Source organism: Pisolithus orientalis (genome assembly GCF_024613125.1).
Source record: "Pisolithus orientalis strain OTSU chromosome Unknown F5J12scaffold_27, whole genome shotgun sequence".
Taxonomy (NCBI): Eukaryota; Fungi; Basidiomycota; class Agaricomycetes; order Boletales; family Pisolithaceae; genus Pisolithus; species Pisolithus orientalis.
The window spans coordinates 523,455-545,801 of record NW_026260808.1 but is presented as its reverse complement, the minus strand read 5'-3'; the positions used below and the strand labels follow the sequence as shown (position 1 = coordinate 545,801).

The following is a 22,347-nucleotide window of genomic DNA, read 5'->3' as shown; positions in this document are numbered from 1 at the left end:
TCTTATTGCTATCTCATCGCTTGTCTCATCGGAATTACTATAGTTTATACTCATACATATCTGATACAATGTTTCACTATCTGACCCCACAAGTAACTATCCTCGCATACCATGCTCTTTTGCTCTTCACAAACTATGTCATACCATGACCATCCCGTCCAATCACTCCATCGTGCAGCAGAGAATGGACGATGCTGGCCTCCCCGAGATACGCTATACTTTGCCCTTCCGTGCCCGCGATACTCCGCTGCGCTGCTTGTATCGCATTTACGAATGGGCAGCGATCGGTCGACTTCATCAAGTTGGATGTGAAACATAGTATTTCTGGGACGAGACGTCATGGAAGGTGGAAGACATACCCGATTCCGTGCGATATGTTATTCTTGCAGGCTTCGCAGAGATCATGGTTATTTGCTTCAATGAGCGGATCAATTTGGGGTTGTTGAGGATGGGAAGCGATGCAGTGTCCAACCCTCTCTCTCTCTCTCTCGATGCAACTCAGGCGTTCGTTGGGCTGCGAAGAATTCATCTTGTTCACGAAGGAGTACCACGAGAAAGCCCGGAGCTGGACTGTAGGCGTTCGAGGGCCTGCAAAACGTTTCAGCTTTCAGTCAGATATCTTCAGTGGGGAAAGTGTCACCAGCCGCAATATGGACTGGATTTAATTCGAAACAGTCTGACAACGTCAGTTCATTCTCTCTTCGTCGTCGATTCCACGGCTTCTTTCTCGGGCACGCGCAAGCTTTGGTAGAGAAACAAGTGCCAGGGATATAACACTAGTATGTAGCTCAGGTCAATAGCGCAGAGTGAACCAGCTTCTCCAGCTTGTACCTCAGTGAGCGTTGTCATACAATAGCAAGCGCAGCTCGTCCTTTAGAATGCGGGCGAGAATATCCGTAAGCGATCAACCAAAACAAAGACCAGCACATGCGATCCCGCCGCGATGTGAGACTCCGAGCAGCGAGCCACGGCATCGCCCACTCAGATTCCTCCATTCCCAAGTACTCCATGAAAGCCGGATAGAAGCCCGAATGACTCCAGTCAACAAGCCATAGACGGCCGCCCGAATCCAGGATCATGCTTCACGGGGCTGGGTCTCAATGGACCAGAAGGTGTTCGCGAGGTGGAGATAGCAGACGTTGTGGGGGGGTAGGTAGTTGGACGGCCGGGCCTTCACGAACCACCAATTGAGATAGTCGCAGAAAAGAGAAGGCGAAGCGTGTGGTACGGGGCCGTTGATCCCTTGGATCCACTCCGAATGAACCCGGCTGGGGTGTTAACCTTCAGTCTTCTGCGAAGTGACGGTGCGCAGAGCAGATACGAACGACCTGAGCTGCCGAGGGATGTGGACGGTGGCCCATAGTCCGAGACGCGGCCATAGCTGCTCCATGGTCTCACCATGTATATGTTTCATGGCGATAAAATGGTCTTCTTCTGGAAGAGGTAGTATACGGCGTATGGCGGGCACGTTTACACCGACTGAGCGTACCTTCTCAACGCGTCGATTTTGCTGCGGCGATTCTCAGGGCACGGAACTGACATTGCCACCAGGTTATGTGTGAGAACGCAAACCGATTCCGTGCGTGTGGTGGTGAGAATATGTGACTGGTTAACATGATATACGACTTCTTCGTCAGTACACATGTCGAGCAAGGCTTCGTCGAGCTCTGAGTTTGGCATGGAAGATGTCATGCTGATGGCAGATATCTGGTTAGTGTACGTCATCATAAAGAAAAGGAGGGCACAGACCAGGATGATATGGTGTCTGCAGACTGGAGCGAAAGTTGCAGGGACAACTTTTTGGTGGTTCGCGTGAATCCTCCGAGTCGGCATGCACCTTGACTTTGCCCCCCGTCAATTCCCGACGTCGTCAGCTTGCAAAATCCGTGTTACTAGTATCATGCATCCTGTCGTGATACAATTCGAGTGCTGGTAAAAGGTGAGAAACGAGTTTTATGACGAACGTTCAACATTTTTACACGACCACTCGGATTGCCGATTGGCCTTCTTCGGTCTCACTGCCTCCTCCGTCCGATTCGAATGGGGTACGACAATGACGAAGTCGCTGTACAAGGACTATTGGCGTTTCCAAAGTCGGCAACGTCACTCGACTCACGGTAGTCTTATTCTGTGCACGTCAGGGTACCCGTCCTCGCGAGTATGGTTACGCATGACATGCCTGAGTGGCTAGTATTATTTGTTGTACCACTCTCAGCCGGACAAGGCTACATGTCTATCACCGTGCAGGTCGTCGCCCTGCAAGCTACGCTCATACGTTATTCTGATACTCTTCTGGAACAGTGGGGATCATTCATGGACCATTCTTTCCCTGTCTCTGAGCTCAAAATGTCATCCGACAAGGGATGCCGGCACGAGGCAGCGCAAGCCCTACAAATGCATATGCCATGCTTCGGTGGGTATCAACGTGTAGTAATTGGAGCAAGGCCTACACCAGGCTGGGTCATCGTTGACCGCCAAGGTTTAAGTTCGTCCATCACTCTAAAGTATTCCATCGTCTCACAAAGAACGTGTCTGATCACATGATGAGCGGTCTTTGATTGATGCGGCTTGGCGTTCCATTACAGATGGCCAAGCTGTGCCCGGAAGATCGGTCACAGTGATAGGCTACCTTTCTAATGCCCAGAACCCTCGGAAAGCGAAACTCTCCCTAGCACAAAACTCAGCAGGGTACGTTTTTTCTGTTGATTCCAGTCCACTGACCCACTGTCTCTCAGGTGACCGTGTGGCGTGCGTTCACGGCAACTTTGAATTGTGCCGGACGAAGTACTGGTCTAGGGGCTGAACGGCGATGGTTTATCCGGCATCTCCAGATGCCAAATACCTACGTAGGCCTTATCGATGTTTCTCGTGTTGATGTCATGTTGAGCTGTCGTTCGGCTTTGCAAACCTGCCTGGAGGTGTTGCATTCAGGTAATAATTCGAGCGCCAGAAGCGGGCGCCCACATAGGCTGCAAAGCGATGACATAACCAATGGCAAAACAGCAGGAAGCTGGATGAAGACCTCATGATCATGTGGTGGTGTGGTAAGCGCGCGAACTGCACCCTGCAGGGGTCATGTGTATTGGAATGCATCGAATTTCGTACTCACGATCATTCCTAGAATATATGGCTTGGGGGACTCATTGGCAAAGCCGCCGCTGCTCAGCTTTACGTTGAGCGTCACGTTTTACCCTTATCAATCGCAAATACTAGGTGGGAATATCCCTGTCTAAAGTCGTCCGGACGGCTGATTGCATGGTACAATGTAATAATTTGTTGGATGGCATACACGTGTGATAGTCCATCTTGCATTTATAAATCGCCCTTGAAGACTCAATTCATCAGCCCCGCAACGCGCTTCGTACGTCTCTTCCTCATCCGTCCGCGAGTTAAAAGGTCCTGCAACGACTTGGGCAGCAGTCGGTTACAGTTGGTACTCTTGGCGTACGCTCCGATATCCCTACAATGTACATTCCCCCGCTTTCCAACGCCATCCAAGCCCTCCCTCGTGCTATGGTAACTGGCCACACCCCACTCGAAAACACCAAGTTTGTTCTGAATAGCACTGGTGTAGCTGGTCTCTTCGGTGGTGAAGAAGCTGTCGCATCCATAGCTTTGGTTCACGTTTTCGAAGGGAGAAGATGGTTTGGCTGGTACAACTCCCCTGGATCCTACATTATGGGGATGCGTTTTAGCCGGCTGGCCAGTTCGGCTGTTCCTTCATTATCCCGAGATAAGCGGAAACAGGTGCAAACTGACCTGGGCTCGCTCTTCGAGTATAACGGCCGGAAAGGCCCCAAGTTTAGAGCTGTTCACTCTGGAGCTACTTTCCAGGAAACGGGTCATCTGGCCGCTTTGTTCATGAAGGAGTGCACAGAGTTGCACGCCATCCCGATCGAGGGCAGGCAAACCCAGCCTGTCAGCGTCACCATCGCCAACCTCCATCACGTTCCCCGCCATGAGGAATGTCCCACGTTGCATAGGCGTCGTGCTCCTTTCTACTGCTAGCGTACCCATCCTTGTCAGCTTGGGCACGTGTGTAGCGTGCGGCTGGTATCACGATTGGTTCTCTTTCGTAGTGATCTTGTTCGGCATCATCGTTAGCGGCATATCGTGTCTTGTAATCGGCTCTGGGACGTTCCGCTTTACGCATCCAGAGCCAGCGCCAGGCTCGCCTCCGGGGGACGGTATTTTAGGCTGCGAAGAAGGAATTGCCCTGTTAAAGGGCCAGGAGGGTGCTGTCAATGCGGTTACGAGGGGAAGGTTCTCACTACTTTTCAGGAGCAAAGATGCTCGCCGAAGTGTCAGGCTTATTCGAATGTGCTCTATCATTCTTGTGATTCAGGCCATCGCACAGCTGATCCTCGTCCCTCAAAGTTCACTCTTTGGGCAATTCATGTTCGTGGCTTCTGTGGCAGTCTCATGGTTGTACAACTTGTGGTTGTGGTCCTTCGATAGGGAGAAAGTTCAGAGAGATCTTCTGATGAAAGTTCTCGGCAAACCACTCCTTCCAAAATACGTTTTGGGCACCCGCACTAGCATGGTGATATTCGTTCTCCTAGCTTTGGACCTGGACGATCCCGAAGATATCATGAATTTCCTCCTGCCTCCAAGCACTAGGGCTTGGCAAATATGGAAGGCGGCCGTCATTAGGCGACTTAGGAGTCACAAAAAACTCGAGTTCGACGCCTCCGACTGGGACGATTCGTCCCTGTCAGACAAGGAGCGACAGATGTTGGAGACGCTCTTCAAGGACGCCCAGGATGCGTATGAAGGCTTTAAGAAGCACGAAGAACAGATACTTTCCTATTCGAAGATACAATAACTTGTTTCTGCGATCTATTTACATGATTTCTGTTTACCACGGTGGAACAATGGGAGAGAGCCTCCGAGCGATGAGCTGAGCTCGTGGCAAGCATTAGGATGATGTATCTGACTCCTCGTCCATCCGACTAGACATCATGTGGCTGTGTCCCTACCTCCTGTCCCCAAACCTCCCTGGTAGTACTTTGTTCCCTGCAGTAGCTCACATGGATCGTTTATTCGAACATTTTGCTACCGTCTGACCCCAGCTGGCTCATCAGGTCGCTAAGCCCAAACATAACTTCTCGCCAACGGTCGATAAGTATGTCGATTCTTCGGCTCATCCCAATGAAATCACAGCTACTTACATACACACATTCCTTGATATCGAAGTGGTGTCGAGTGCCCGTACTGGGCGGAAAGTCCCGGCCCTACGCACAGAAAGTACACCCTATGATTGTGGGTAGTGCTAAACCGAAGGCAGTCGTGATGTTAACCGAACCTTCAAGCTTCAGTCTGAGACTGACTGTCCATCTTCTCCTTGTATGAAGGTAGGCTATTGCATGCGAATGTTGCAAGAGGAGTCAGACGGACAGAAGTACTGTCAAGGAGCCTTGTCTATTAGTTCTTATGAAAATCCTGTTCGTACCAGCTTCGATACGTGTACGATGGATCGGACGCCGATATCGCCCACAATATGTCCAAGGAAGGCTACTTGCAGTAAGTTCTGGAGCCCTACAGCCGCATCTTGGCTGGCTGTAGGTGTCACCCAACTTGCCAGCGCTGAAATCATTACATCAATTGCATGCACTGCAGAGCCTGGCACATATTTTATTCAGTGATGACTGTGTCGGTGACTGTAAGTCTAACGAGCATTGTCACCAGATTGTCACCGTCCATGACAAATTTTGTGACTTCGCAACTGGGACCTGTACTTGTTTCGCTCATGCTTTCAGGCACCCTGTATGGATGTGCACTGGTGCAAACCTGCGTATACTATAAGCTGTTTCCAAAAGATAGCTGGGAACTCAGGGCCTTGGTATGTTACCCATGCACTTTGTTTAATGGCTCAAGTTCCTTGTATTTCCACCGATTCGCTTTATTGTCCTACATATTTGTTTAAGGTCGCGTCTGAGATGTATGCAGCATTAATTCCTCTATTTTCTCTGACGTCCTGGGTAGACCGCTCCTCATCAATACTCTGTTCCTTGCAGTAACTTGCATGGATAATTCACTCAAATGCAGACCAGATTTCAACATGAGGATGACTGCTTGAGCCTCGAACGTGAACGACTCAATCGGGACTCCTGGAACATTTGTCTCTGGACCGATGTCGGGGATTGAAACCGGACTCGGACCCGAGTCCGTGTGTAGTTGCTCACCAATTTTATATCAAAGTTGTGCTTCTTCTATAGTACGGTCTCGGTAAACATTTGATCCCAGACTCATCAGACCAATAAGGCCAAGCATAACCGTTCTTGCAGCTCGCCAGCAGTCGACTCTTCACAATGTTTACTGAATACAGACAGATATACAACAGAGACTGAGGATGATATTGTTGGAAATATTTAATAGTTCTGATCATCTAGACACATCTAGACTTACACATTTTCATACACATGTAATGTCACATGACATGCTCAGTCATGCAGCTCCACAATGACATCAGTGTGGTATCATTCACTATGTCATGTTCCATGACATTCTCCACTATTTCTTACCTTACATAGTAGTACCTTCCTTTTATGCTACTGGTCCATGCATAGGTCTACATGTATATAAACTTGGGGATTTCTGCTGTACTCCCCATCATTCTACCCATAGAACAGTCTACTCTGTTATCAAGCCCCAGCTCTAACTCAGAACTACTACTTCAAATCTACCACTTCAATCAAGTATAAAGGCAAGTGTTCTGTCTTGCTCTTCATCCCTTCCCATTCCTCTGTGCAATAGGTTATGAGCCCCACCTTCTAGGTGTGTGAGCTATTTACTTGATTTGCATAGATTGATCACTGCTGACAGGCATATCACTATGGATTGAGTAGGCCTAGATGCACTCAGTTGGGTGGTAGTCACCTTTGTATTGTCACTTCTTGCAGGCTGTTATCAGTCCATTTTATTAGTTTACTATGGAGAGTTTGGTGCAGGTGATTTGCATAGGTTCTTTGTCACTTCAATGACATTCTGGATGATGCTACTTGGACTTCCTACCTGGCTTCAAATCTATCAATGCTACACAGCCAGGATCACAGAGCTAGAAGCTGATGCTCTATTTGCTGCTCATGGAGAGCTACACCATGTTTTATTTGCTAGACATATGCTTCCACCTCTGCCACCTCATTACTTACACTTTCATCTTCACAATATTGATCGAGAACCAGACTTGGATCCCATACCTCCTTATATGGTTGAAGGTGTGGTCAATCCCCTGCCTCCTTGCTGTGCTCCAATGCCTGATCATCAGGAGATTGAGGAGATGAACAAGATCCTCACTGAAGACCTCCTTCATGGAGGTGACTTCATCACTGAGGAACTTCTCATGGTCAATCCTGACCTCACCAAGTTTGAATTACTTTAATCTTGTTTGTCTTCAATTCAATCAGTTATGGGAACTAATCTATTTGCTACAAGAATGTCTCTTGTTGTCACAAAGTGTACCAAAACTCAAATCACTGAACATCATGATGGAATGTATGAGGGGGCAAAATGGAGAAAGTATGCAGTAAAGGAAGTTATTGAGTATATGGAGATGTTGTATGTTAGAGATCATGTGTCTTGGAGAGAGGTGGTACCTTTGTCTATGGCATTCTTCAAAAGGCTGAATCCAGCTACCTACCTGGTCCCATTAACCATCATCAAAACCTCTTGGGAGGTAATGCCACACTTCCCAGGATTCAACTCACCTTACTTCTGTCCTGGCATCCACATCTCCTATCATGGCTATTTCACTGACTTCATTCCTAAACTCACCCATTCATCTTTGCCACATGCAATTGCTAACTTTAATGGTTGCAATTTGCCTAGTGTTACTTATAAAGATCCTGCACTATTCACCATCCCCACATCAACCATCACCCATGACACCTTCATCTACATCATGTATAACACCCATGTCCTCCACAACTCCAGAAACCCATTCTGTGGGCTCATCCTGCCTCTTCAGGTTTGGCACAAATATCTTGAGTGCCATTTCCAAGGAACTTGGGTTGATGGAAGCACCAACATCATGTGTGTCCCCAAGTGGTTCCATCAAAGATGAAGAGGAGGAGACTGGTTTGACAGCGAGCTACTTGCTTTCATGCAGTGACTTAAAGGAGAAGCCAATATGGGTCATGTCATCAGATATGAGAAGTCTAGCCAACATCTTGGATGGGTTGATGGAACTGGTAACAGAAACATCTCTTACTGGCCCTCTTTGGAGGATGTTTTTAGGGACCTTGAATGTACCATTCAGGAAGGAACTTTTGATTATTTCATGCAACCATGAAGCTGCCTCTCACCTACCAATGCTCTTGCATGAGCTTGCCAATCTCATGCCACTCATGCACAATTATCCTCTCCCCAGTACAATGGACATACTGTAATGTGTCCAGAGGCCATTACCATGAGGAAACTGAGGATTGTATTTTAGATGAGTCATATAATGTTCTTGAAATACTCATACAATCTCATTGCCCTGGTTTTTGTCTCTATGATTACTTTCCAATTCCTTATAGTTGCAAGAATCCTTACTTAGGATTCACTGATGATTGTCCTATACACAATGTCAAGTGGAGCTTCTTTGGGTACCACTATTCTGGTCCCTTAGATTTTGATCTCCTTGAATGCAACAACTCTCGCATCCCTTTATGGTGATTTGCTGAGAGAGGAATTGAAGTAATGAAAACTTGGCACAATCCTTGTCCACACATTCTGAAACCTTGTCATAACCTGAAAGTCACAATCTGCTAGAGCTGCTGCTTGCAGACCGAAAATGCACTGCAAATCATCTATTGAATCCCCCAAATTTGACTCTACATCCTTCAAAATCATTTTTATACGATCATCTAATTCTGGACCTCTATTAGATGTTCAAAGGTCTTGGAAAACAAATTCCCAAACTTAATGGCCTTAATTATGCCTCATGGTTGGTTCTTATGAAAGTGTATTTCCAAACACTTGGCATCATGGATATCATTTCTGGTGCAAAGCCAAAACCCATGGACATTGCACAGCAGGAGCCTTGGGTTATCTCTGATACCTGAGCTCAAGGGATTATTACTTTATATTGTGATCCAATGATTGTAATGTCTATTGATGGAAAAGACACCTTCTAAAACAAAATGGGATGAACTAAAGGCTAAATATGGCAATCCCTCTGCCATGACAACTTTTATGGAGTTTCAGAGGTTGATCTGAATCCAGATCAAGCCCAAAGATGACATCATGGTTAAATCTCTGAGATCACCATGATAATGGCTGCCATACATGGCCAAGGAATTGATCTGAATAATAAGATGAGAGCTCTCATCTTAGTTTACTCCATGTCCCAAGCCTGGGATCAGGCACCCATCAATATCCTTTCCTCCATTGCTGCCAACCAATTATCTCCAGATATGGTCATACCAAGAATGAAAGAAATCTGGGCACATAAATCAGGAAAAACCCTGTTGCCACAACAGGAAAAAGCATCTACTTCAGGAATTATGGTTAAGCAAGAATCAAATTTGCTTCTTGCTAGGATGAACAAACCCTTGCTCTGTAATATTTGCAGAGGCTCTCATAATACTCAAGATCACAGAGGAGGAGGATCAGGATCTTTCCATAGAGGTTGAGGTGGTCAAGGTCAAGGAGGTTCTCATCATGGACATGGCAGATATACACCTTACCCACAACAACAACAACAGCAGCAAGGTTCCTCACAGAACCAAGGTGGTGGTAACCAAAACTGCCATTGTGGCAAAGGCAAGGGCAAAGCCCAAGCCTCTGCAGTTGAAATTGAAGGGGAAGGAGCTGAAGCAATTAATTTTGCTTCTGTTCAGGAAATACCTGAAGAATTCCCTCTTGATTACTATGAAAATGCTGCTGAAAATTTCAAGGCTACTGTTATCAAAATTAATCATGAACCCTCTCCTGAATATTCTCCTGCACCTCCTGCAGTTGAGAATGTGTACACCTCAGACCTTGAAACATTTATTGGCTCTCATACTATTGGAGAGTCCAATTCATATGACCCTGACCTTAACCAACAAGACATCTCCATGGCTATGGAAAATGTTGGGTACTCTCCAATGCTTCTGGTAGACACATCTACTGGAAATCTCTCCTCCTGGTACCTTGATGAAATTCAAGGAACCCTTGTTGATTGAGTTGAGTCAGTCAAAATTTGAGTCAACATCCCACATGCTAATTCACCCTGTACATGTTCTGTTTGTTGCTGAGCAGCCCTATGTGCACTCCATGTGGACTTACCCCCACAGGAACAATCTCAATGGAAGATTGTGAACCCTTCACAGGGGATAATACCCTTTCCCTCTTCTAGGGAGGACAGGGTATGTAATTGCAACTCTGGGGAACCCACAACAGGAGTGGCAACTTCTGTTTTGGCTCATGAGAACATGGTTCAGGTTGGGAATGTTGAGGACAATGGCATTGAGGCTCTGCAGGAAGACAGGTCTCTTGATCAGTCTGCCTGAGGACTTTGAGGACATGATTGTTCTCACAGATGAAATTTAAAATGTTGCCCTATGTCCTTAAAAGAATTTCATGACTCTGTTCCTAATCCTAAACCTGTAAAACCATTATGCTTTTCATTTTTTCACAAATTTCCTGATGTAGGGTATGACCCTAACAAATCCACCATGGGAAATTTCCCTGGTGAATTTGACTGCAATGCTTATGATGCCTTTGACTGTTATCCCTTGGGTGTTAACATGTCTTTTAAGAACATACCAAAGGGTGAGTCAATTTGGATGTTGGATTCTGGAGCTTCACACCATGTGACTCCTTTTAAAACTGATTTCCTTACTTTGCAACTCTGAGTCAAGCAAGAACTGCTGGCTTGAGTGGAGTTTGACTTCTTGGAGAAGGAACTGTGGTTATTTGCCTTGAATCAGGGCATAACCTTACTCTCCATAATGTTGTTTATAGCCCTTACTTTTCAAAAAGGCTATGTTCAAGAAATGTGCTCCATAAAAACAGGTATAGGAGCACAGCAACATTAACAAATGAGGTGATCCAAGCACCTGATGGCTGGATTGTCTTAGAGGTGAAATTAGCCTCTTGGACTTTGCCACTACACTGGTTTGTGGGTGTACCACTTCCACCTACCAATGCTTTTGCAGTCCTTTGCCCTCTGGTTAAGTCATTATTGCCAGCACTTTTATGGCATAATTGACTTGGACATCTGGTGAATGCAGTTCTTCATCACCTTTGCTGACTGGGTCTTCCAGAAATATCTACACAGGGGGAGACTTCTTCCTGTAAAGGGTGTGCACAGGGCAAAATGTCTTCTGAAGCATTTAAACCCTCTTGGAGATGTACTACTAAACCTCTTGAATTGGTTCATGCTGACCTGTTGGAATTACCTGTGGAATCTTATTTCCACTCCAAGTACATTCTTACTCTGCTGGATGACTACTCTTCTTTCAGCTTTTGCCTCTACCTCTGCAATAAATCCTGACACATACACTGCTTTTGCCAATTGGATGGTTTCTGCCCAGAACCAAACTGGCCACCATCTTCTTGTGCTCTGTTCAGATCAAGGGGGAGAGTTTATGGGTCATACCTTCAAGGTGCTCCTTTCAATGTGCAGTATTACTCATCAGTTGTCAATTGCTGATCAACCACAGCAGAATGGTCAAGCCAAGCAATTTAATTGCACCATTTTGGAGAAAGCTGGTGCTATACATCATCATGCTTGTGTTCCAAAATGCTTCTGGAACTTTGCCTTCAACTGTGCACTCCACATGTACAATCAGACTCCACTTAAATGGATTCTTTTTAAGACTCCTGCAGAACTCTTTTTGGGAAAAGTTCCAGATATATTATATTTCCACACCTTTGTCTGCAAAGCTTATGTTTGGGTTACAAAAGAACAACAAAAAGATAAATTGGAACCTCACACAATTGAGATGATATTTTTAGGCTATGAACCTAATACCAAAGGATACAGATTCCAACATGGTCAAAAAATCATCTTATCTCATACTGCTAAATTCATAGAAGACTCATTTCCTTTCTGCTTGGATTCAAAGACTGAAACCTTTGACCCTGATTCCAAAGATGACCAAACTTCCACTTCTGACTCTGAAAGCCTACATTTGTTACCAGATCCTGATCAGATCCAACCTAAGCCTCATCAGCCTAATCCACCTCATCCTACTACTCCACCAGACCCACAGCAGGGTAGAGCTGCAGACCAGCCTAGAGCTCAACAACCAAGAAGAGCACCTGCTGCTGCACCACCAGTTGACCCTCACCAGTCAACCCTCATGTCATTCATCACCCACATCAACCTTATCCTGTTCCTGGAGACTCCCAAAATCTTCAGAGAGCTCATCTTGAACATGTTGAAGACTGAGAACCTTGTCCAAAATGAAGAATAATCCTTGTATCAAGACCTGATAATCTTTATGGAGCTAGACCTCTGGTTCAGGTTGAAAGGGATATTTGTGAAAATTGTGATACTGCTCAAGAGTGGATTTGAAATGCCAAAAGACATGCACAAAATACAAGAGAGTATGAAAGGAGACTACAAGAGGAAAGAAGACCACCTTCACCAGTCTTACCACCTCAGATGCAACCTCCTCAGGTTCTTAGAGAGTGGACCCAACATCCTGCTCAAACTCCTCCATCTCCACTTTCTCCTCTTACTCCTCTTCCAGAATCTCTGAAAGGAATGCCAGATCAAGAGTTTCAAATGCATCCTTTCGAACTTGCCCTTACTGCTCAAGTCAAAGAATCCCCAGAACATTTTAAAGATGTTCTAAGACTTACTCCTGACCTACAAAAGAAATGGTTTGATGCAATGAAGGATGAGTTAAAATCCATAGAAGAAAGACAAGTTAGGACTTTGGTGGATCCCCCTAGAGATCAGAAACCTGTTAAGTGTCAATGGGTTTTTGCTATAAAAAGTGATGGTCATTACAAGGCTCATCTTGTGGCTAAAGGCTTCACACAAGAATTTGGAACTGACTTTGAAGACACCTTCTCTCCAGTTGCTTGCTTTGAGACTGTGTGAATTCTTCTTGCCTTCACTGCTCAGAAGAATTGGGAAATGGAAGCACTGGATGTTAAGACTGCTTTTTTATATGGAAATCTTGATGAAGAAATATATATGGAGCAACCAGAAGGCTTCAAAGTTAAGGGTCAAGAACACAAGGTATATTGGCTGCTTAGAGCCCTTTATGGTCTCAAGCAAGTGGCACTTGCATGGAAAAAAGCCCTGCACACATCTTTACTTTGCATGGGCTACATTCAATCAAAAGTGGATGCTGGCATCTACATCTACCCTTCAAAAGCTGGCATTGTCATTTTCCTCATCTATGTTGATGATGGACTTTTTCTAGGATCAGACAAACATCTTCTTAAAGCCAAGAAAGACAAGTTCATGAAGAAATGGGAATCCTGTGACTTAGGAGAAGTAAAAGAATATCTCAGAATTCAAATTCACCAAGATCAATCAAGAAAGGAACTTTATCTTGATCAAATTCCCTATGTCAAAAAGGTTATCAAAAGATTTAATATGGAGACTGCTCAAAATGTTCATTGTTTCCAAAAGACAGCTGGAAATTCAAGACTCTGGTATGTTACTCATCCATCTGGTTTAACAGCCCAAGTTTCTTGTGTTTCACCAATCTGCTTATCATCCCACTGGTTAAAGGTCACATTTGAGATGTATGTAATCTTAATTCCTCTCTTTCTCCCATGTCTGTCTGACCAGCTTGAAGGTCCCTTCAGTCTGTACACTTGACATTACTCCTCCTGGGTGTGTGGCAGACAGTGATGACCAACTATGCTCAGCAGCCCACAAATACTCAGCCTTGCACTCATCACTGCTATTACTGTTGTGTTCAGTGGGCCTATCACATTCTGTACACAGGTAGATCATCTAATGATGATTGCAAGCCAGCAGATTAAACTTATTTTTATGTACTGGCAGGCTTTCTTTGTCTTCAGGCTATACACTTTCTCACACAAGAAAGCTCTTCCCATCTTCTGCTCCTTCATTGTCATTACTCAATTCATTTTCACCCTGATGGTTGGCATTTCTACAGTCACAGCCAGAGAATTGTCACTACAGCCATGGCAATGGTTTATCATATCTACACTATTCATCACAATATGTGCTGACATGGCCATTGCGGTGTCAATGAGCCACTACTTGAAGATGAGTGAGATGGACTTCCATCAGTAGGTGCTCTTAAGCATGTTGCAAAATACTGTATCTGATGCTGGACCTGTCTCATAAGAACTTCACATGCCACATTCCAATTCACAGCATAATCTGCATTGAATCTGGGATGTCAATGAATGCACTATTTCTGACCTGTGTGTGTAAATTTTTCATGTATGAGCATTGATATCATAAAAGCATAGGACATGGTTGATTCCTGCCATGTTGTAGCTCAATGCATTTGCCAATGAGTAATCCATGTTTAATTGCCTGAACTGCCATGAGCTGGAGGCACATCATTGATGTGATATCCTACCCTTCCCTTTTTGGAAGTTGACCACAGAATGTGGGTAAAAACACCTGTGCTAGGCACATGCTGTCGCACCAATTCCAGCTGAGTGAAGTCTGCCCCATTGGGCATTGGCCTGATTAATTGCCTTATGATTGTTGCATGCCAATTTCTAGCTAACACATGAGTAATTGAATGGCAGAAGCAGTCTAACAAATGTACCTCTGTGATGTGGGGTGTGGCCTTCAGGTATGCCCAATAATCTGGATCTGTGACCATGAATCCATGGCCATCCATCAACTACACCTGATCTGCAGGATGCCTGTTGTGCATATGTTTGGCTTTGAAATTTCCATCCATCACTAGTGTGTGGGTATATTTCCAGCTTCAGAAGGTTAATGACAGGGGATGAGCCAAATCCCAACACTTACTGATCCAGATCTTCTGCCAGGTCGACATTGATCCCAGGCTGTGGACATGCCACACAAAATAACCCCAACTCCCCTTTTTTTAGAAGCCTGCTCACATCACAGGAAGCTGTTCCATTTCAATAGTTTCAGGAGTTGCCATTGCCTTGCAACTCACAGCAACTGCTGGTATCTGTCCTGGTCATATTACTGCCTTAGATGCCCTGAAATTGACCATTGTGGTCTGACAACTTACTGGAACTAGGTGAGGAAAGACACCAGAAGTCATCTGTCACAGTTTTGAGTAATAGTTCATCCTGGATTTGCCAAATTCCAGGTTGTCTCTCAAAATCATCCAAGACTGCAAATGTAAATGCAGTACTTGGTTTTTCAAATGTAGCAGGAAGCAGCTTGGCTCACAGTAATTGTAGCTGGAAGCTTTCTGCAGCTTCACACTGGCACCAATGTACTGGAATGAAATGCACCCCAGTCACATTGATGACAGTGAGATATTTCAACCCAATGGGCTGATGCATGTGGGGTAGAACATCATCAACATCTTCCCATTCAGGGGCATTCATTTTGACAGGCCCTCCAGTGCCATTCACATGGGATGGATCTGAAAGGCAAGCTGCTCCAGTGTGCCTGAGGTGCAGCTGAGCACCAGTCTGAGTCTGCTCTGTAAATGCAATGCAAAGTAATGAGGGCATCTCTCACCATATGGAGTGCTGATTCCTCAAAGAACTCCCCATTCCAGTGCTGCACTCTGTGAAAAAGCAAGCATTGGTGAGTCATTCTACAACATTCCCTGCAGAACATGGGCTGGTGCAAGCAATCTGCACATCTGTACAACCCATCTGTTCCACAACTTATGCAGTTCCATGGGTCAGGAGGTGCTTCCAGCTCCAACAGGACCCTCATGAACTCCTCTTTGTGCAGAAGCCATTCACAGATGTAATCATTCTGTGTCTGACAATGGAAATGAGCTTGGGTTGTTGCATGAAGGATCCCTTGGTACCTTTTTTTGAGGTAACTGTAATGGCTCTACAGGAGGAGCATTATCATCATATTCCATGTCAAGAGCATCTTCATCAGTATGCATGTGCTGTTTGGAGGGCAAGCAGGAGTGCTTGGATGGTGAAGAGTGGGGTGAATGGACAGTGGAGGTGGCATTGGGTTGTGCAATCACAACCTCAACCAATCTCAATCTGCTCCAACTGCTGGTTGTCCAAGTTTTAACTTCTAGTTGCTTGACCTGATGGCCAGGTGTATGCCTGATCATTCTCATGTGCTTTCCTGCACTGTGTTTGGCCATGGCTATGGTGTTGATGGTAAGTATGATTGAGTCAGATGTGGGTAGGAATCATCTTAGATATCTTGGATAGAGCTTGACAGTCATTTCACAGTCAATGATCCCAGCATGATAGATTGAAGATTCAGTATCAATGTGAAGCTGATGCAGCTGACTTAAACCCATCTTGCACTAACCTTTTAGGGCTCAGAGTAGTCAATGGAATGAGTGTGATTGGCTCACCTCACCCATGATGGAATTAATGGCTGCTGAAACCCCAATAATGAATGTGGAAAGATGGTGCAAAGTCAATTAGCAAGGCAGGAGATGCAATTGGGAGTCAATTTGAATGATGTGATGGATACCATAATGCCTTCCTTCAGGCCAATATAATACTTATTGTAGTAGGGCTCATAGATACCCTCCTTCCATTCCAGAAGTCCTCATGGATTTGCAGTATGATGCAGATGATGGCTATGATGATTGGGTCCTGACAGACATAGAAGATGGGAGTAACATCATTGGACAAGGCACTGAGCAGTCAGTAACTGGGGATGGGGACCAGGAGAACTTTGACATCAACGAATTGGAGGTGCTGGTTCACAGACAGAAGGATTGGAAAGAGTCTGGAAAGACAAAAAAACCGATGATCTTGCAGTCAATATTGGGGGAGCTGCATGAATTAGACAAGAACATGGAGTTGTCACATGCAGAAATGCAGCTGAAGGCCAGGGTATGCAGTTGCAGCTCTGAATGGGTCTTCTAAGACTAAAAAATCACTTGTAGCTTGTCACAGCTTGGTTGAAGAAGCCATTGCATGCCTGGAAGCCCCAAATTATGCTCCAGTCCAGACACAAATATTCTGTGTGGTCAGTGGTTCAGGAATTGTATCATGACTGTGTGCAGAGAAAACTTTCCAGCATGAGGGAGGACACTGGGAATGAAGAAAGCACCAAGCAAATTGGTGTCTATCAGCAGGCACTCACTGCATTCATGCAGGAGGACCTCTCCAATGAGCAGTTGGCAGCAGCAGAGGACATAGCTGACAAATGGAATGGGATTGAAGGACCCACCCCCAAAATAAAAGCCAGGTGAGTTCTCAGATGCACAGTTTGTCACAGTGTTTTTGAAAGAATGTGGGTCCTTAGAAACACAGCAAGATATGGGTACAAGTATTGCCACAATTTTGCAGAAGAGATGTGGAGGTATTGTGGCATGCAGGTCATGTGTTTTGCTGGGTGGAAAAATGTGGAAGGTACTGTGGAGGCATGCATGTGGGTCCTGATTTTTATCAAGCATCATTGTGCACCACTGATCCCTTCCTAGCATGGACTTCAACCAAGATATTGCAGATGGAACCTTGTTTAATGAGGTTTGGAACCTAGAGGGACCATGGCAGGATTACCTTGGCAAAGCAGTTGAGGAGTTTGGAATTTCAGATGAAGATGAAGATGCCCAAGGTGACAGATGGCTGGGAAAGAAGGCCACAAGGACTGTGAAAGTTGATGCTGTCTCTTTGGTGACAAACAAAGATGGCACAGTATCAATTGGTGAAATCACAAGTCTGGCATGCAATTTACTGCAGAAAACAGTGTGCAGGTTCATGACTGCCCACTACAGTGAGTGTCAGATCCATAGATGTAGGTTGCACTGATCAGCAGCCTGAAGGATGAGCTTGCAGAAATGCAATGTCGACTGTGCAATTCAAACAGCTCAGAACACATCAAAAAGCAATGATTGCAACCTGACATCTCCCACCAAATTTCTCCATTACCATTGACCCAAGTCATATGTCAGTCTCAGCAGCTACTGACCTTTTGAGCTTCTGGCATCAATGACAGGAAGAGAACATGGATGATGTATTTCACTTTGAAAAGTGGCTGGATCAAGGTGGAAAGTTGCAGCCACCAGCAGAGGACAGTGGCATTCCCCTTCAGATTGTAAGGGACCAGAAATCCAGGTCCCACGTGCCTGCAACTGCTCCAGCCCAATCCAAAGCCCCAGCTGGGAGGACTCAAAAGTCAGATCAGCAGGGAAATGGAAAGGGCAGCACAAACACAGTGCAGCCAAATGTCCAAGGCAGTGACATGGATGACTTTTGAACAGGCATCTCTGGTTGTCTTCACAGCTGCAGATGTGCCTGGTCTGAGCCATGATTGGCATGGCTGGGTCAGTAATGGAGGAAAGTCATCCCACCTGAAATGTCTCCACTGAAGGAAGTTAGCTGCAGACATTGAAACTGACCATGATGATGACCTGCTGGATGATGGGCAGCCACAGGCCAACCAACATCATGAAGCAACCCCCTTCCTGCACAAGACAACTGCCCTGATTTGGCCCAATGATGTGCATTGGAAAGACACCTGCCAGGTCCACAATAAAACTCCATTCCCTGGGAGGGCAATGAAGGAAACCAATGTGTCATATGTTGAAGAAGAAGTGTCTGATTCCGATGGAGTCAATCAATTGGAAGGTCTAGGTGCAGCAGATGAATTACCAACACTTTCCAAAAGGAGGCCAGGTCTGTTTCCATCACATTGACAGGCTATCATATTTATCATTTATTAGCTGAGATGATTGAGTTCACTGCAAAGATTAAGGATGGTTCCAAGCACCAGGGTGATGATCATTTGTGAAGTCTTCCAATCACCCAGGATGCACCTCCAAATCCAGTTGGACATGGCAACAAGCAACCAGAGGTAAGGCTGAAGCCTTCCTTGAAGCAAGGAGGCCAGACATGGATCAACCCTGGACATGCTAAACAGGATGTAGCCCAACCTCATTCTGCAACTGCCAGTAAGGGCCATTGAATTTCTTTATGAAATGGCAAGGGTATGGATTCCAAATCAGGACAGAGGCAATTGGTGGTGAGTGGTGGAGATGGAATGATGGAGGGCATCTGGAAATCCCCTCAGGTCTGTCAGGCCCCTGCCCAGCCAGATGTGGATGTCCCTTCACCCCCATCCAAGTGATTGCAGAAGCACACATTGGCAGATCCAGGTGTTTCTCCAGGAAAGAGGGCAAGGATGCAATGATCTCAGATGGAGTTTGGATCTGCATGTACATATAATATTATAGAGGTGATGAAATCATTGATTCAGTTCAGGCTGCAATGGTCATGTCAGGGTGCATGCCCTACCCCTGTTATGCAGGGCCCCAATCATTTCATTTTGACTCACACATGCATTTGTGGGCACACATGCCATTGCTATGTAGTTGTTGGCATTTCTACTGGATTATATGCCAGGCAGCCAGCATTTATCTTTCATACTGGGCATGGAAACATGACATTTGCAACTCCCACCTTGTGGCAGATGTTCCCATGGTTGGGTGTTGAACATTGATATTTGGAGTGGCAACAGCTTCCAACACGTGAAATTGTTTAGCATCCATCCACTATGGCAGACCAAATTCCCCATGGAGTACACTTCAATCCCAGAGGTTTGGTTCATTTGATTTCATACCACAATTCCATTAATCATTTGTAGTTCATATTTGGCAAATCAAAGCCAGGGGGGAGGACCCTCTGCAATCTGCAGGCCCCTCAAGGAGGGGTAAAAAGGTAGGAACCATCCAATGGTTGACAAGCCATGGTCAACATAACCAGATGCCAGAGCACCTTCCACCTCAACCATGGCTTTCTGAGGTTTCCACATCAATGGTTGATCCATTTCCACCCCCCCTGCTGCCTCCTGACAATGACATTCCACCACCACCCCCCACTGCCTCCTGATGATGACATTCCACCACCCCCACCACCTCCTAACAATCTTGAGGACATGGCTGAGGAGGTGCCACTGCCACAACCTAGTGAAGCCAGTGATGATAGTGAGGAGCAAACCCCCCTGCCACAGTCTGATGAAGATGAGACTGACAATGCCCTCATCCCACCTCCACCCCCCTCCTTGCAAGAATCTGACTCCCACCATTCAGTCACATCACCAGATGGAAATGATACCCATATGTCAAGTTGATTCTGTACATGTTGGGATTGCCATCTGACAAATACAGCAATGGACATGGACATATCTTCAGAACTACCCCTGCAACCCCCATCTGACAGTAAGTGTTCATTGGCCCATTCAACCCCATTGGTAATTCTCATTGATAGTATAGACACCTGATTCTTGGCTGAAGACATCAGCAATCCCCAGGTGCCAATTCTTGAAGATCAGCCAGATGTTTTATTCCATGTGGAACAGCACTGACTGCAACAGAAATTTATGCACCTATGTTCCACCTGAATGGGCAAGTTTCATTTCATGGAATGCAATTAATTCAACTGCTCAACACAGTACAGGCCATGACCTGACTGATGAGGAGAAGTGGGAAATGGAGGTGCATGGTTTTGTATGTCCAGGAGCTGATCATGCCAGTCAGCACCCCAGACAATGTTCCTATCCTCACTTGACTCCCATGCAGTATATTGGGCTGTTCATCAGCTTAGGCTCACCTGTCATCCCATCCAGTATCATTTCCCTTTCCACCCAAATGACTGGTTTGATCCAGCAGTTATGGATGCAATGGCATGGGTGGCAACAGATTTTGCCTATGTGGAACTATGACAGATGGACCTTCATGAGGAAGCAGAGGGATCCCTCTGTCAAATTGCTGATTTGGACAACTTCTATGACCCATTCACTGCGATAGGCCTTCAGCAGTTTGCAGCACAACCTCAATACCTGGCCCAGCAGTCAGTCATGGACATGATCTTCATGTACATGGGCTGCTGCATTGATACTGCCATTCAGCACCTAGTACAACTGCTGACTGTGGCCAAATGGCCAGCAAATTGGTATTGCAATCTCTGCATTGATATGGTGAGTGTTCTGTGCTAGAGAGATTGCAAGGCATTGACACACTATTATTCAGAGTATGCTGGACTGTCTCATCCTGATAGCAGTCATGCAGAGTTGTTATCAGCTCCCATTTCTCACATCATACATGCTGCATCATATGGGGGGATGGACAGAAGAAAGCTTCCGCAATGCCCTGTCTTGAGTTCCAGAGGTGCAGATGTCTGATACCTGCTCACATGTTATGGAATTACTGCTGCAGTGGACTCCCCACCTGCAGGAAGATGGCAGGTTTGTGCTTCTGTGGTAGTTGACAGCTGCATCAAACTATGCAAGCAACTTGCATGTTTTGTGCTCCAATGAGGTGCAGACCATTGCGCAAAGGTATTTCAGGGTACAAGCTCCGAATTTCAACTGTCATAGGCAGGGCATACTGATAATATACTTAGGATTTTTGGTCACTGGACAAGTCCCCCATCAAGGATGGCCTCCATGGGACATTGGAATCATAGGTGGAGAGTTACAAGAACAATGCATGCAGAGTAGAGGCACTTCTCCCTGACCTTAATGCACAAGTAGAAGAATTATTTGAGGGGTTGACATGCATGGTGCAGATGTTGGGATTGTACACCAATGGGGCTAGATGCAAATTGTGTACTTGTGTAGAGTAGATATAATCATCTCCCACTGCACCTGGCATGACAGAGATTGATATGCAAAGAACCATGATTTTGGCAAAATGACAACCCTGAACATTGAGAATGATCTTTTGATATGCCTCAATAAATTGATATGCCTATGTGTTTATATCTGCATTGCCTGCAAATCCATTGCTATGTCTGATATGTGCACCTTTCACATAGTGGAACTTGAATGTATCAATGGACATTCTCTTGCATGTAATATGCCAGGCATGCCTGATCACCATCTATTCCATCAACTTGGTGAATCAATGCCAAACCTGCAAGTGCAGTTACAGTGCCTGGATTGTACTGCAGCTGTATTCTGAGCTCCAGCACCAAGAAGTGGAGCCATGGATAGTTGCTGACAGTAAGCAAGGTATCCAGCCATACCTTCTGGCCATTCATATCTTTATGTGCAGGTGAAGTGCAATTCACCATTACTGACATAGAACTGTAGACTGAGTTCCACATTGGCAAGATGGCCTCCATATCTTCATCCTGCTGTTCAGCAGCCTTTGATCTGAGTCATCTGATTGCCTCCCATCCATGCAGGTACATTTTCGGCTGCATGATATGCAGTGCTCCCAATAGGATGGCTTGTAGCCCAGCCATGCACTGCAGCCATTTGTGTACCTCCTTCAGTTGCAATTTTGACTTTAAGAGTAGTGATATTTCAGGATCATGTGTATCATTGCTTGGCTT

The 22,347-nt window shown here is 45.6% G+C and overlaps 4 protein-coding genes across 4 annotated transcripts; 3 read left to right on the top strand and 1 right to left on the bottom strand.

Moving 5' to 3' along the window:
- Positions 1–1,554: 1,554 nt before the first annotated feature.
- F5J12DRAFT_784636 (uncharacterized protein) lies at positions 1,555–3,029 on the top strand (the record flags this gene model as incomplete). Its single annotated transcript, XM_051743081.1, has 5 exons — positions 1,555–1,579; positions 1,638–1,716; positions 2,142–2,485; positions 2,645–2,688; positions 2,736–3,029. The coding sequence occupies 5 exons, from the start codon at positions 1,555–1,557 to the stop codon at positions 3,027–3,029; spliced, it is 786 nt and encodes a 261-aa protein (XP_051597760.1).
- A 436-nt stretch (positions 3,030–3,465) lies between these two features.
- On the top strand, positions 3,466–4,825 carry F5J12DRAFT_895119 (uncharacterized protein; the record flags this gene model as incomplete). Its single annotated transcript, XM_051747807.1, has 2 exons — positions 3,466–3,988; positions 4,044–4,825. The coding sequence occupies 2 exons, from the start codon at positions 3,466–3,468 to the stop codon at positions 4,823–4,825; spliced, it is 1,305 nt and encodes a 434-aa protein (XP_051597759.1).
- A 13,411-nt stretch (positions 4,826–18,236) lies between these two features.
- On the top strand, positions 18,237–21,524 carry F5J12DRAFT_784634 (uncharacterized protein; the record flags this gene model as incomplete). The annotated part of the gene is made up of 15 exons (XM_051743080.1): positions 18,237–18,335; positions 18,441–18,687; positions 18,735–18,785; positions 18,840–18,962; positions 18,998–19,081; positions 19,268–19,292; positions 19,481–19,607; positions 19,655–19,728; positions 19,774–20,135; positions 20,178–20,228; positions 20,467–20,516; positions 20,735–20,923; positions 20,955–20,986; positions 21,225–21,253; positions 21,412–21,524. 15 exons carry the CDS (start codon positions 18,237–18,239, stop codon positions 21,522–21,524), a joined length of 1,656 nt encoding a protein of 551 aa, XP_051597758.1.
- Positions 21,525–21,840: 316 nt separating this feature from the next.
- F5J12DRAFT_724348 (uncharacterized protein) lies at positions 21,841–22,116 on the bottom strand (the record flags this gene model as incomplete). Its single annotated transcript, XM_051741532.1, has 1 exon — positions 21,841–22,116. One exon carries the CDS (start codon positions 22,114–22,116, stop codon positions 21,841–21,843), a length of 276 nt encoding a protein of 91 aa, XP_051597757.1.
- Positions 22,117–22,347: the final 231 nt, after the last annotated feature.